Source organism: Trachurus trachurus, assembly GCF_905171665.1.
Source record: "Trachurus trachurus genome assembly, chromosome: 8".
Lineage (NCBI taxonomy): Eukaryota > Metazoa > Chordata > Actinopteri > Carangiformes > Carangidae > Trachurus > Trachurus trachurus.
Genome location: NC_139905.1, coordinates 20,151,278 through 20,167,319, shown reverse-complemented (window position 1 = coordinate 20,167,319; position 16,042 = coordinate 20,151,278). Strand labels below are relative to the sequence as shown.

The 16,042-nt window shown below is 42.2% G+C and overlaps 1 protein-coding gene across 1 annotated transcript in view; it reads right to left on the bottom strand.

The window, feature by feature from the left end:
* The window catches only part of mapk8ip3 (mitogen-activated protein kinase 8 interacting protein 3), a gene marked incomplete at its 5' end in the record, with an annotated part of 31,780 nt that extends 20,381 nt beyond the window's left edge, over positions 1–11,399 (bottom strand). Inside the window, 8 exons of the mRNA XM_083977095.1 lie at positions 527–675; positions 1,399–1,501; positions 1,642–1,873; positions 2,928–2,979; positions 5,547–5,638; positions 6,198–6,268; positions 6,821–6,941; positions 11,094–11,399. Of these exons, the coding sequence (XP_083833221.1) occupies positions 527–675; positions 1,399–1,501; positions 1,642–1,873; positions 2,928–2,979; positions 5,547–5,638; positions 6,198–6,268; positions 6,821–6,941; positions 11,094–11,399 (1,126 nt within the window). The remainder of the gene's footprint in view (positions 1–526; positions 676–1,398; positions 1,502–1,641; positions 1,874–2,927; positions 2,980–5,546; positions 5,639–6,197; positions 6,269–6,820; positions 6,942–11,093) is intronic.
* Between the last annotated feature and the right edge of the window lie 4,643 nt (positions 11,400–16,042).

Genomic DNA, 16,042 nt, shown 5'->3' with positions numbered 1-16,042 from the left:
CCTCTGGCTGTAAAAAAAAAAAAAAAAAAGGGGGGGGGAGAAAACAAAGGAATAAACTAGAAGGACAAATAGAAAACAAAAGTAACACTGCGTGGATGGGTATTTGGGGATTGGGAATAGTAGATTTCTTTTAGGATGACTGTGCAGTGATGCAGAGATGAACTGCTGGCGTGGAGTGTTTTCCAGCCGCGGCCATGCAAAGTAAAAAGTCAGAGTCAGAGCCGTAGCCTGACATGAAGCTGCTGCCCTGCATGGACCAAAGGTAAAACAAATGCCGGCTTTGTGCAGTGCACACATGCACCTGCCCCTATTTCCCCTCACTTGGGTTCATATTTATTTATTATTAGCTTCACTTTCACCTCACACAGAGACATCTCTTTTATTTTCAAGCGTTTCCTTTGAAGCGAAATACTCGCTGCTGCATAAAAGAGGAGGATCTGACTAAGCTGTGACCAAAGCGATTTCATGGTTCAACTTGTTCATACTCTTCTGCCAAGATTTACAGATGATCCTACGGAAACAGCACAAAACGTTGCGACTACAGTGATGCTCGTACCTAGCAGCTCGGCGCCTGCGTCGACGTCTCCGATGATGTCCGACTTAGCATCTTTGATCTCATGGTAGAGAGAGTCGGTGTTGATGCCGAAGGCCTCGTTCACAATGCCCTGGGACGGGCTAAGATACACATTTATGACAATGTCATTAAGAAGTCAGAGTGGAATCTTTTGTATCTAATTTAACTTTCATTCAAATACTGTGTAACACTTCTTTATGGCAACACTGCATATGCAGATTTAATATCTTTATATGGTGCTTTCACCTATTGCTTCAATAATCATCTACAGTAGGAAACAGTTTCAGGTCTTGTTTTGGTGGATAAACTGAAACATAAGGACCAAACTGATGTTTTGACACTTAAAGTAGAAGTAAGCGATCCGGTTGTTTTGGCTAACTTCCTGTCAGCCGATGGAGTTCGCAGTCCCCACCCTCGTCATGGATCTATTGGTCCTCATCCCTATGTCACCACATTCACGCGCATCCCTTGGCAGCACACACAGAGAGGACCGCCCCTTTATGCCGTTCTCTCTCCTCATTGGATAAAGGTTGTAGGATACAAGGAAAGTTTTCTCCTCGGCTTACAGCAGAGCAGAGTGACTGACAGACCCGTGTTTCGGACCAAACACTCTATGTAAGTGATTGATGTCGGAAGATAGAACTATTTAAGACTTATATTAACACAAACATTCCGCTTACTTCTGCTTTAACTGACAAAACAAAACAAAACTCTAAGTTTCAGAGTCAAGAGTTTTGTAGTTTTTCCGACTTTCAACAACAATCTTGGAGATACAGAATTTAACTCAACACTGTGGAGGTGATGCGGCCACCACGTAGCTGTACCTGTTTCCTCCTCCGTACACACGGGGGTCTACACACATGTCCAGCTCAGGGGTGGAATCAATGATCTCCTGAAACTCAGTCCACTCGTCACTGCTCCCCATGCCTGGAGAAATATGACAGACGCACATCTGGATCACCGCTGCTCCTTAAGAAAACTAAACGTCTGGATCATGTTTTAGTTGGAGTCAAATAGAACAAGTTGTCGCCCCAATCAAAGCTTTGACCTTGGCGACATCCTCTTACCAATGCTGACATTCCTGGTTTCTTGGGAGACCTGCACCTCCATATTCCTGCTGAGCCGCTTGGCACTTTTCCTGTGGTTCCCAGAACGCATCACGTCGAACTCGGATTGCGGGAGGAAGCCCTCGTTGATGGGGGTGACGGTGGCCGAGGGGACGGAGGAGGTGGGTGTGTTGGACTTGCTCCCTGTGCTGCTGGGTGTGGCTGCCACCGAGTCCGACTCTGACCCATCCTCCTTGGTGCGGAGAAGACGACATGGGGGGCGAGACACAAACGACACAATGTGAGCTTCACATGGTGAAGGCAGGAACCAATCACACCTGAATTTACCGCTCCACTTAACTTTCTTGTGAGTAGCTCCAGACTTTGTACGAAAGTTCCCCTCCGTTTTTCTAGGATTCACTTTGTCATTATGGACTTAACAATAGAAATTTAGCACATAGTTTATTATCACTTAAATTCTGGGCTTTTGATGGACTGTTTTGCACTCACTGGAGTGAAGTCAAATGTTCTGAATGATCTGATTTTTCTTCTATTTGAATTGCTTGTAGATAAAGAGACTCATACATGTCTTTTATAGTTTCTCCAGCATCTTAAAGTCACAGCTGAATATTTCCACTATGAATCTGTAACAAAACTTCAACTACGGCTTTATGTAAACCTTTTTTTTTTTTTTTTTCACAAATGCAATTCAACTTGCATTTGTGCTCTTGGGATGACGTCAAAGCTAAATACTAGGTGGAGCCACAACAGGAAAGCAACAAAGTCCTCTTTTTTTCTGTTTCTCTCACATTTAAAGCACAGAGTAACATCGAACTGCAGGAAAGTAAAGAACAAAACAAAAACAAAACACACTTGATTCTAAAACATAAAGACACAGCAGAAGCCGCACGATCACACTGTAAAATAATAATCAAGAAAACTCCAGTAAAATAAATAAAATACAGATTCCCCTGCTTGCTTGAGTCAACGCCTCTGACTTGACGGGGTGGATTCCCCACTGATATCATTGTGGTGTCATAATCTGATAACTAATATTTCCTCTACAGTGACACAAGCAGGCGTGAGGGGAGGAGCTCCGTGTTGGGGCGTGGCTAGCAGGACGGGCAGCGGTGAGGCTGGCCCCTCCCCCTTCCACTCCCCAGGCAGCGGTTGTGGTCTTGGGAGGAGAATATGGCCGCCGTCTGTCCCACCTGATAGGCGGAGCTGAAGGTGGACTGGCTGAGCTCGCTGACCTGCCACGTGTCTTTCCCGGGCATCATCCTAGCCCCCCCGAGACCCCCACGTACCATGACCTCGCCACTGGGGAACAGGCTCAGCGACGGTGGGCGGTCCGCTTTGCTGTTGGCCAAGGACACACAGACAGGTGGAGACTGATGTTAGTTAGTTGTTCATGTAGATTTACCCGATCGTCCCGTCCAGGGCCGGAGCCCGACCTGCGTCACACAGGCGATCTGACATCACAGGGTTAAAACAAATCACCTCGCCTCTCATCAATAACTACTGCACAGCCAAAGGAAAAGCTCAACAGGTTGGGAAACAGGCTCACTCACTTGTTTGCTGAGAGTTAGATGAGAAAACTGATATAACTCGTATAATGTGGCCATTTAGCTTTAGCATAGAGATGAGAAACAGCTGACCTGGCTCTGTCCAGAGGCAGCGTCTTAACCTCCCTCATTTTCTAATCAAAACAACACTTCACAGTTTTAGTGTTAGTATTTACATGCAGCACTTATTTCTGGCCTGGAAAAATATGGGTAACCCTTTAATTTACAGGCCGTTATGTGATAATGTCAAGAAATAGCCAAGAAATAACAATTAATTGCGTAGTAATGTCTAGAAATAGCCTAGAAATAACAGTCAATTTCATAGTAATGTTGAGAAATATAGCCAGGAAATAACAATTAATTACGTAGAAATAGCCCAGAAATAACGGTCAATTGCAAGGACTTGGTGGAGAAAAATTCTGGCCTTTCCCAAAAAATTCGAAGCATTGCCTTTCTGAAAAACATGACGTTACTGTGAAATTGACAGTTATTTCTAGTCTATTTCTTGACATTACTATGCAATTAATTGTTATTTCTTGGCTATTTCTTAGCATTATCACATAATTAACGGCCTGTAAATTAAAGGCTTAACAAAATATGCATATTTACATAATTTAGTATTTTATACATACGGTAATAATATAAATATCAGGGTATCAATCTCCACATCTAACTCTTGGCAAAAATGTACTAAAAGGGATAAAAATGGAGAAAACCATACACAAGCAAATTCCTGCAATCATACCCATGTTCTGATACGCTGAACGTGAGTAACATGGGATTGTATTGAATAAAACAGGAGTGGATATTTTTTGGGGGCCGGAGAGAAATAGCTCATTCACAAGCCCTGCGGTGAGAAGCAGGAACAAGGACATGCAGCCCGGTGCAGGCAGGCCAAACGCATTCACCTCATGACCTTTGTTCACTGTCTGCTCACTGTGTCCACATCTACTTACACCTGTTACTGAAAACCTGAGACATGCACAGCTCAGACTGCCACTGTGTCCTTTGCTTAAAGTGAACACATATCCATATAATCACGTCTTATTTGTATAATATGAAGGTCTTGGACTCAGACGAGCAGGACGGGCCCACATACACACACGGATGAGCGGAACAACAGACACAAGAGGACAAGGTACCGGGAGAAGACTGCAAAATATGGATTGCATTGCATTGCTTAGCATGACTTTTGAAGCATTCCTTATTTTCCTCAATTGTTATTAGAATGCAATATTATTGATGCAGTCGCAATAATATATAACTGTATAACTAATCAATAGATCAATAACTAATACAGCAAAACACAGAAAGGAGCATTTCCTCATACAAGGGGGTTGAGGCAAAAGCAAAAGTATAATAAAGGGGTATAAAGGGGCGTCAGCAGCAACTCCTTGTCTAGTTTTAAGTCCGAGCAGGTCAGTTTGGGTGAGGAGGAGGTCGGACACTTATGGGACCATGTTCATTTACCTTCTCCTCCGTGTGTAGTGTTGACTGAGCAAACAGCAGCACGGACAGCAGGACACACAGACAGACAGACAGACAGACAGACAGTGGTTAGAGAGAGAGAGAGAGACAGGAACATGCAGTGGCACATGAAAACACCCCCCCTCTCACACACACACACACACACACACACACACACACACACACACACACACACCTATACAAATCGAGTCAACAGTCTGAAGGACAACTACACAACTGTCTTTATCTCATTAAACCTGCTTTAGATGTTCAGAAGCTCGCTACTTAAGATTTATGAGCAGGACTTCTTACTCTTGTCTCAGTAAGTGATACGTTATGTAAACTCACCAGGGTTTATACTGCACCGCCTCTCACACACACACACACACACACACACACACACACACACACACACACACACACACTCTGGCCCAGTCTCGCCGGGACAGTTGATAAAGATTTGTGGGATTAGGATGCTTTTCATGTGACATTGTAGCTGAATTACTGTAAGATTTTGGATGCTGTGTGTTTGGTGACACGTTGCAGGAAGTGACTAATCTGTGATTCATCTGTCGAGGCACCAGATGTCCCACTCCTCTACTCGTTTCTTGTCCGTATATCTATTCAGGACTCGCAGGTTGGCCAAACGCTGAACACTGCAGGCTGACAAACAAACACACTTTACTTTCTAATGGCTGCCGACCGTGTTTCCTTTTGAATCCCCACACCCACAGTTAACTGTTGATACGGTGAGTATGTTGACGCACGACAAAGCCTGAACAAAACATGAAACATCAGCGACAAGACGATGGGTGGAAGCTACAATCTACGCAAAGATACTGTATACACCTGCACTTTAAACACCCACACCAACACACGCGGTGGACCACTCACGTTCGTCCACAGCCGGGGCCTTCTGATTGGCTGTTGCTGCCGGCCTGCTGCATTTTGGACCGCTCTATGTGCTCGACGTACGTCTGAATCATCTGTGATCCACGGCAACAGAAAGATGTGGGAAAAGAGGACAGTGACAGAGTGATGGATGAGAAACCATGTGAGATTGAAAGGATTACACTGATTCAATTTCAAAATCTATAATCTACTACACATTGGATTATTCTAACATTCAGTGTACCAAAAGGATAATGGATATTGCTGTTTATTTACTATGAATCACAGGAGACTTATTTCAATGCTGAACATGTTTGGGGGTATACAATCTTGTTTTTAGTGATCAAATTCCATGTTTTGACTGTTTTTGAGACCAGCTTGTGTTAGGTAATCCATCACAATGATGACAAAAAGACTGCTTCTAGTTGTGTTACACTGGAAAGCAGACGAAAACGCAGAGTAAACAATTAATTCTTAACATTTTGGGATAAAAGAAATGACTGGGACTCATTCAAGCATCTGATTTGTAGAAAATGGCCCAAAATGGCAAAACATGAAAATATGCCGTCAGGGTTTTAATAACTGTTGTAATATTTGAGGATGATATTTAAATTTGATTTAATTGAGAATGAAGTTAGATGTTTTTTTTCTCACCTCAGTGTGGCGCTGGTGCAGAGCGTTATATTCTTTCTTCATGTCTGATTCTCGCTCCTCCAACCGGGTGACTGGCAGACACAGACGGACACACATCAAGACCAAGTTATATTATCATTTGTCACCAGTTAAATATGAAGGTTCGAATATAAGAGCATCATTTCATGAGAGTGGGGGGTTTATAACTACTGCTCAGTCTCTAGTTTGCAGTATTTTAAATATTTCAAATGAGGTATTTGGGTCAAAGACTCCTGTGAAACTCCTGTGGAACGTCGCACATCAAGGTAGGGCAGAGAGTGAATAAGACTAAACTAAACCACGCTGTATGGATTTATTCATAGGGTTATAACATGTGAACCAAAGCAAACCAGAGTTTCAGTGCAAATATACCAACAATCTAAAAATATCACAACATCCTCAGTGCGTCTACTTCCCTTCCCATCTTCCCCATTGAACCACAACGGAAATATTTGCTGTTTTTGAGGAGCTGTCAAACTGAAGTCATCAATAAACCTTCTGAAAAAAACTCAGTTGATGGGTTTTGAGACGAGAGGAGCCAGATGTGCTGCATGTGCGAAGCATTACACAACAGTGTGCTACAATGTTCGACGCCTGTCACTCACGCTGGTCGGAGTAGTTCTTCGTCTTCAGCTCCAGCTGTTTCGACTGCAGCTCCAGAAACTCCACCTGAACCTGCAGGTCCTTCTTCTCAGCCTCCAGAGCATCTTCAAATTCAATGAATTTCTGATGGAGGATACATGAGCAATTATTAGAACGTCACACATCTGGGTTTCAATTCAATCAATGAGTTTATTTTTTTGAAAATCAAGAAGCACAATCTAATATGATGACAGTGCTAGTGGCCTCTATATTGAACTGTCTTTCTTTTGGACAATAAGATGTAATTTGTAGAAATAACTGATATTGTAGGTGACATTGCTATTAGCTGCTTGTTGACGTGTCACTTCTCAGGACCATTCAGGGTTTTAAAACACAATAAACACAGTGTGACTTCACTGCAGGTTTCACATGAATTGCCTTTTGTATGGTCATAACAACCTGAAGTGTCTGAGTTGAGTAAGGTAACAGACAGGTTGAAGTTGGTAACCAGCTCAATAAAACACCTGTGCACATTGTAACTGTAACTGAGCAGCCGGAGGAGGGAAACACAGCCCAGCCTGCGTCCCCTTCACTTTTTTTTTTTTTTGCAAAGCTGTTCACAATGACAAGCTTTTTTCAGTGCAGTAAAAAGTCTTAATACTGTAATCCTCCGACTGCAGCAGAACCCTGCAACCAGGAATATGCTGCTGCACACGTGCACTAAATGCAAATGCTACAACGCAATCACTTCTGCAAATACAGCAACTAATGTAGACATCTAAAGTCACTGACGAGCACAACAACAATCCCATGAGCCCGGTTTGACCTGCAGAGAGGATTTTAGAAAAAGGAAATCTCAGGAAATAACACAGAAATGTGACTCCCTCTGTTCGCAGATTAAACAATAAAGAATCAGACTTAGAGCCACAGTCTTTTCTATGGGACACTGGGGTTGTTTTCTAATGCTAAAGATGCCGGCTACGCACCCCACGACAAACAAGACCAAGTATAAATCTCTTACAATGGACTCCTTTTTGACAGAAAGTATAATAGAATCTAAAAACAAATCACCACCATTATGTTGCACAGTAGCAAGACACACAACAACACAAAATACTGTAGCATCCTTCATCCACTCCAGTGTGACTGAGAACACGTCCTATAGTGTTGCCCTTCAAATGCATTCAATCCAGCAGATTTAACTGCAGCAGGCACCGAACCTCTACAATCTATTAAACTGTGGTGGCGTGTAGAGTACAGTCGAGTTTACAGTGCACATGCATTAAAAAATAAATAAATAAATATCAGAAAGGTCATCATTTGATTTGTGTGTAAACAACAATTACACAACTACACAGATTTCTGAACGGGAATAGAGTATTGTGTTCATTCTGTGCAGTATGAATAATTCACGAGGAGGCCTTGCGTGTCGACTGAGTGGTGGTAATGTGCTGAGTGTGTTTGTGACGTTATCACATTCGTGGTAATAACTGACGACAGCAGTACAGGACAAATAATAACAACCGAATAAATACGATCATAAAGCTGAAGCCGATATGTCACGGCGGTCTTTGTGTGAAGTGACAAAGCCTGACTACATCAAGGGAGAGGCTGATTATAATTAAAGCAGAGGCAGCGATGTGATCAGTCTTTTTTTTCGGTCGTCACACTGTGACAAGTGTGGAACCGGCGGAGTTAGTGACACAAAGTGATGATGGGGATCGTTCCTGCTGCAGGATGAGACAACAACTGCTGCAAAAAGATTTCTCCACCTCGCGTTAACAACCATAAGACCGGACATGTCGTTAAGACTTCATGAGCGGAGAGGGAACTGTTGGTTTTGTTTACCATCAGCTGGAGCCTAATAACACTGTAATCTGAGACTCTTTTTGGTCGTCGCTCTCCGTGTCTGAGGGTGTGTTTTTGTTTTCATCTAGATTCTCTCTTTCTCTCTCTCACCCTGCTCTTCTCATTAGTCTCTCCCTCTCTCTCTCCCTGTGCGTTTACTGGCTCGTACTCTGGCTTCATAAACCTCAGTCCATCTCATCCCCCCTCTGCTCCTGTTCTGCTGCCTCTGCTCCTCATGAGCACAAATCAGGTTACAGTGCCAGGCTCCCTCAGTGTGCTCTGTGTACTATTGATTTCCTATGATCCCCACCCCTCGCACGTCGTCCCATCCCCCATTGTAACCCTCGATCTCTTAGTCTGAGAAAAAAAAACAACAACTCACTCTTCCTCTCTCTGTTTATCTGTTGCATTTTAATTTGCCATCTAATTTGACCAAACACCAAACGTAATAAAGACCCATGGAGGAGAAACCTGACAAAGAAAATCAACAAAACACTCAAACTGAAGTGGTCGAAATGTGAATTATATGAAACTTAGTAGTAGGTCTAGTAGGTATGGGACCAATGTGAAACATAGATCTTGTCTGAAGCATCCACACATAGAAACTAAAGGAATAAAACTTCCCTGGATGCAGAACGTAAAGGTAAACAAACCTAACTACTATTACAAGACCGGCTAATATGCTACATTAAATGTTTTCCCTATATAATACTATTGTATTTTCTCCAAACTAGCAAGTCATGGTATTGGCTAGTTACTTTCAGTTTCACTACCAGAAGCTCTGCTGGGAATAAATATAAGACCTGTGTGAACTTGTTGGCATCTGTCATGTAAAACAATGGCTCCATCTGAGTGACCTGCACTGCCTGTTGGTTTTAACCAACTTACCATACTGTTATGATACATATTTTTTTAAACTGTGGAATTAAAAGAAGCTTAAATGTGATAACACTGAAATATTAATGCGAACCAGCCAGTGCTCTTCTAATTACCAGCTTAAAGTGAAAACAAATGAGATAACTGACACGGGGAGGAAACACAGCGGGGAGCAGATGATGAAACAGGCTAAAAGCTGAGCTAAGCTGATACTAGCAGAGCTGCCAGTGATATGCTGAGGCCTCTTTGGATGGGAGGAGGATTAAAGTTACTTTATGATGCTGCTGTGACACCGGTTACGGAGACACAGAGAGGAAGGAGGGGAGGGGGGGAAAAAAAGATTTGCTGGAGGTGGAGATTAGCCGGTAATGTAATAGCTCCATATTAATGTCCACTGTTGTTGTCCGTGTCCCTGTTCTCTCTGTGTTTTCAAGTGTAAACGCCCTCTGAACGCTGAGCTCAGTCTCAAAGCTTGTCTGACTGTCCCTTTATCGCTGTATACTTTATGTGAAGATATAACTCTGTGTTTGCATACTGTGTGCTTATGGATTTGCATGAGACTTTAGATCAGGTATTTAAAGAAGAGCACTATAAATTAAACTTATTTCTGTTTTGTGTATGTTTCACTGTTGTTCATAGTGGCATTGATATTAACAGTTGTAGTTGTAATAACAACAGTAGTAGCAGGTGGAGCGATATTATAGTGGTATTAAGAGAGCTAGTAGAGGTATTAGGAGCAGCCGCTGCAGTAGTAGTAGTAGTAGTAGTTGTAGTAATAGTAGTAGCAGTTATTCAAACTGTGTCATGCTCTCATCCATCATAACATAACACAAATTTGTTGTGTAATAATGTAATGCGGAAGTTAAAAACATCATAAGTGGACTTTATCATGCGATCAATAGTTGAGTATAGTTTACTTGCATGTATTTAAATAAGCTCGGACACATGCACACAGTAGTTATGCTACTGTGACCTATAGAAAGTTTCTCTCCATCAAATCCAGACTGCGTCTGTGACCTCGGGCTCTCTGCTGATGTTGAGCCGAGTTGTTTATTATCTCTATAAATCAACTGAGCAGGTTTAATTCAAATGAATCAGTGTAGTCCTAGTAGTAGGACCAGGAGTAGCAGAACTTTCTCTTTTCTCTACTATATTTAAGATATTAAGATAAGATATAGGCTGATTTGTAGTGGCTCCACTGGACACTTGAGTGAAAACTAGATAATGTTTGAATCTTTGATCCTCTACTTTAAATTTCCATGATCTCTCATGACAGTTTATGTAGTTTTACCTAAGCATGGGTGCATCTTCAGCAGTATAACTGGATCATATGATTCTTAGTTTTAACACAATTGTTCTCTGAACAGCTGGATACAGCAGAGGACACTGTCAGCTGTGTCAGCACGTACATTAACGCTAAATATAAGCCCAACAATCTAATGTCACAGGCCTAAACATGAGTCACATGTCTGGTGAAAGCTCCCGGCTCAGACCGGGCACCGTGACCAGGGAGCTGGATGTGATCATGCGGGCAGAGGCCCACACAGAGCCGGGGTTAGGTTAGGTACCTACCTCCTCTGCCTGCTTGCGCAGCGCTTTCTCCCGCTCGTACTGGGTGATGAGCTGCTCGTTGTCCTCCTTCAGCAGCTCCAGCTCCACCTCGTGCTCCTGGTTCTCCGTCAGCACCGCGTCCAGGTTCTCCAGGACGTTCACCACCAGCGGCATCAGCTCCTTCACCACCTCCTCGTCGTAGCTGCGGATCAGCCGCTCGAACTCCCGGTAGATGGAGTTGGCCAGGCCCGACACCCGCTCCGACATGACGGACCCGGAGCCGTAGTCGTCCTGGTAGACCACCTCGTCTATCTGCAGCTCCATCATCTTGGCAGCTGGAGCCGGCGTCTGTTTCCAGATGAGGAGGCTGCGCTCAAACAGGTTTTTTTTTTTTTTAGGCCTTTAAAGGCGAGACTGTCACACCGGGTCTGGATCCACTCAGCAAACAGAGAAGGGAGGGGGCTTCAATCACAGTCTCTCCTCAAGTAAAAAAAACAACAAAAAAACACTTATGCCATTTTACAGCAGCACAGACTCACTGGACGAAGACTGTGTGCTGTGTGCGTAACCTTGAGCTCGGTACTGAAAATAATATCGCCTCTAATATTGTGATGTGAGGAGGGCCCCCTCCTCCTCTACCAGCCCGCTGTATCGCCTCCAGACGCGGCCCAGCTATTTCTCCACCCCGGCGCAGAGCACCTGATCCGGGGAGCGGTGGATGCGGAGTGGGCCAGCCTGTGGATCGGCCCTCGCTGGGTCCATGCCGAGGGACCAAATGTGTTCGTCGATGATATTGCACCTGCCCCTCAGCAGCCGCAGCCATGGACCCCGGCCATCACTGGCAGCCGGGGAAATAAATACATGAATAAATAGGTAAATAAATAAAGTACCGCCGCTGATCTCCGCCGACGACGATCCGCCTCTACAACACGGTCTGTCCCATGTTGTGGCCCCGTCCTGCGGCTGCTGCTCCGGGCTCGGGCGGTGATGGTGATGTCTCCCTGTGGGAGAGGCTGTGCCTGCTGTTCAGATGGAGGAGCCAGCTGACCGACCCCGGGTGACGTCACAGCGTCTGCATCGCAGTCACACACCGGAAGTACGATCTGAGATTTCAAAATAAAACTACAGTTACTCTGAGGCGTGACACGTTGTAGCATATTCATTTCATTGATAGCAAAACATTTTAAGCTCAAAGATAAAGAGTTTAAAACCCTCTTCACACTGAGGGTAACTATATGTGGACATTAAAACAAAACAATGCTTTTGGATAAAAAAAAAAAGTGGGACATGTTTAGGATTCAGTTACTGAAGCCCCCCCCCCCCCTTAAAAGTGATTTTGATATGAGTCAAGTCCCTTAACAGGAAGAGGTAGACTTATGTTTGTTTTTCTACTGTGTAGAGATAACCAATAGGCTATAAGACACGTGTGGCGATGACAAGAATAAAAGACAAGCAAAACAAAACATTATGTTTAAAATAAGGGTTTTATCTAATAGGTTTTATATCCTTCAAAGGTTTCCCACTCTAAGTGAGCGTTTTATAACATCTCTGAATCTTATAGACATATAGTGTTATGTTAACATTTTTTTCACATACATCACCTGATATGATAATCACTGCACATGTAAACAAAAAGAAGCATGTTCCTAACAATGAATGACCAAACCAAACACACCAGCAGTTCAACTTCAGTACTGAGACACAATGATACATTGTCATCACACATAGTGATTATAATACAGAAATGAGTTGGAATCAAAAAAATCTTCGCCTACAGCTCAATCAAAGTGTTCAGACAGAGTCAAATACTCTGGCCTGGCCTCAGCATGTTTACATAATATATAATTTAACCTTTCAATTATATTTCTTACACACTTTATCTCACTAAATAAACAATCATGAACACATGGTCTTGATATCCTCAATGCCCTCCCAGTTTTATTTTGGAGGTGTAAACCGGAAACTGCTGTTTTTCCTTTAACAGTCCCTTGATCTGAGTCTGCAGCAGCACTTCATGCTAGAATTTAATAATAATGACAATGCAATCTCCAACAATGAAATAAAAGAAGAAGAAAAAAATCACAGTCCAGCTAAACAATCTCTGTCACACATGACTTGGCCTTACGAAACATTATTGATTATTCATTTTCAAAAACGGGCTAAAAGTCAGGATAATTTATACAAAGTTAATGGTTTCTTTTCACAGCGTATACCCCTCCTCCCTGAATATTTATGATTACCTGACAAATCTGGAGCAGCACAAATCATCTTAACACCCGCAACAAAACTGTATTTCAAATTCTGAGGATGTGTTTAAACTAACATACCTAGGTCTTGCCAAAAAAAACAAACCAAACCAAACCAAACACACAGTCTATTTAACCTATATACTGTGGATTTTCTCAGCAGCATTGTCTAAAGCATCAGGCAGAAAAGGTTCAATGTTTATTTGTTGTCATTATAAAACATGCTTTCACATATGGAGAATGAACTATGACTATGAGAAGATGTTGGTTTGTAGCCTACCACCACAAATGGTGTCAATTACACAATACTGACCAAACCACATATCAGTGGGTGTAATCATCATTATCATCCTGTCAGTCTACAGGAATATGAGAACAGACTCAACAATGCACAATTTCCACAGGGCTTATTTAACTAGTTTTCTTTAACAGGTGATGTTAACTTTTCCATATCTCTATATCCTAAAATATTCAGTGTGATATCTTAGATGAATAGTTAGTTGAGCATATCAGATACTCTGTGTTGAAAAGTGCATTAAGAGATGCTGATGATTTCCTCTCCACCTGGACTTAATTTAAAGTAAGACGCTTACCTCAGACTTTTCACAGAACCAGAAAATGTACAGTCATTCGATCAATTCAACTCTCCACAGGTTGCAGTAGTTCACAGATTTACAAATGCTTTCTTCTGTAACAAAGGAGGACATAATTTGTCAAAAAAAAAAAAAGGATTTGCTTTTGCTAATAATAATGCCATAATATCAACTGCTTTCTCCTGTATAAAATGAATCCTATCACCGACAGGTAAGAACTGATGTCAGTCTGACATTAAAAACTTTAAGATGGAAACCTACACGAGTGCATGGTCCTCCTCAGTGAGACAAACTGTAGCTTGGCCTATTGTTTGTCATGGGGAGGATTGGCTATGGAAACAAAAACTGGTCAGTGAAGCATAACAACTGCATGGAGAGCATACAGCTCCTACGACTAACGCTTTAACTACTTCCAGATCCAACAAAACAGGACAGATCAACATTACACCTAAAAAATGTGATGCATTGTGATGAAACCAGTTCCTCTTCACCAAGCCTCCCACTGGGGTTTACCTTACAGCAGCCCGCCACCCACAGGTGGACTAAAGTCAAACTGTGCAAATGGTTTTATCTTCTCAGACTTGTGCTAAACTGACAGAATTGAAAGAAGACGCTCACACACACACACAGGTACCTGTGACAAGGTCTGAATGACACATCCTCACCTTGTTCATCTCAAGCTGCCCAACCTGAAAGGAGGACACCATATTTATTAGGGTTAGGGTTAATAAATGTTAAGTATGCGTATGAGCAGACCTTCAAGCTTCAACAGCAACCGTTTAACTGGAATAAAATGATTAAAATCAAAACCAAAATTGAAGTTCCACTGGTACCTGTTTCATTCGATAGGTGGCAGTGAAATACCAACAGTATTTACATTTCACACCATTCATCAGTTTTCTTCAGAGGCTTACAGCTGAAGGTGGGTGGTCCCTGGAAACCATCAAGCAGATTGAGGTTTAGGCCTGCGGCTTTAGATGTTACACCGAAGTGGAAAAACCACACTGAAACATTCTCATTCTCACACAAACTTGAGCTGTGAGACATAAAAAATATTTTCTTACTGAAAATATGTCAAGTTTCACTTTTAACCACTGTTTCTTTTTAACATTACATTCAAACCCATTGCCTTCTTGTTCATTATTACAATGGTGAAAGCTTACAGTAGATGTTTTTCACTTAAATAACCACAATACACAGCTTTGCATTGATTTTGTCAGAGATTCTGGGCAGATACTTGAGTAACTTGAGGTTTCTCATCCTGTTGTAGTTTCCCCTCTGAGTCCCTGGTTGCTCGCCGTCATGGTTATGCAAAAATCATAAACATCTTGAGTTTCAAGTGTAATAACACAACCACACAGCACAGTTTCACCAAACTGCAACCTGACAAGTGCCAGGCAGTTTAATTCCCATGTGGGTACAGTAATGATCAATTGGCCCGTGTTATCAAATGCACCTTGCAACCATATTCATTACTTCTGATGAAACATTAATTTAAAACAATCTCATCCACACAAACTGCACATGAAAGAGCCCATTTTATAGAAATCAACATTTGAGCTTACACACTGTACATGTCCAGCCCTGCCTGCCGTCTGTAGCTTCAATTTGAGGAAATATATGCTTAGATTATTTTTAGCTTCATTATAAATCTTAAATCTATACTTAAGATGAAGTATTAGATGACCTAGTTTTGTTGGCTTACATATGACTCCAGTCTCAGTGTATAGTCACATTTTCTCTGGTCTTTTAGACATCTGCCTACAGGAGAAAAATCAAATCGCCCTCCAGATTCCAGTGTTTGCGAAGCTAAAATGAATTTTCTAAGGCATGAAGTGGCCATTTTGTCTTAGAACAAGCAGCTTGCAGAGCGCTGCCAAGAGGCGATTCTGAACAAAAGCATCAGTGTCAGTGATTGAAGAATTAAGCTATAAATCTGGAGCACACAACACATAGTGGGAATGTTGCATCTACACTGATCTAGAAAAACATTATTTTTTTTAAACGGTATGACATTTCCACAACGTAAGTGTTTAATCTACTGCAAATTTTAGTAAGTAACTACTTAATCTCAAATATTCTGACAAGTGTTTTAGTTTAGGGAAGTAAACAAAATAAACACACTCTAAAA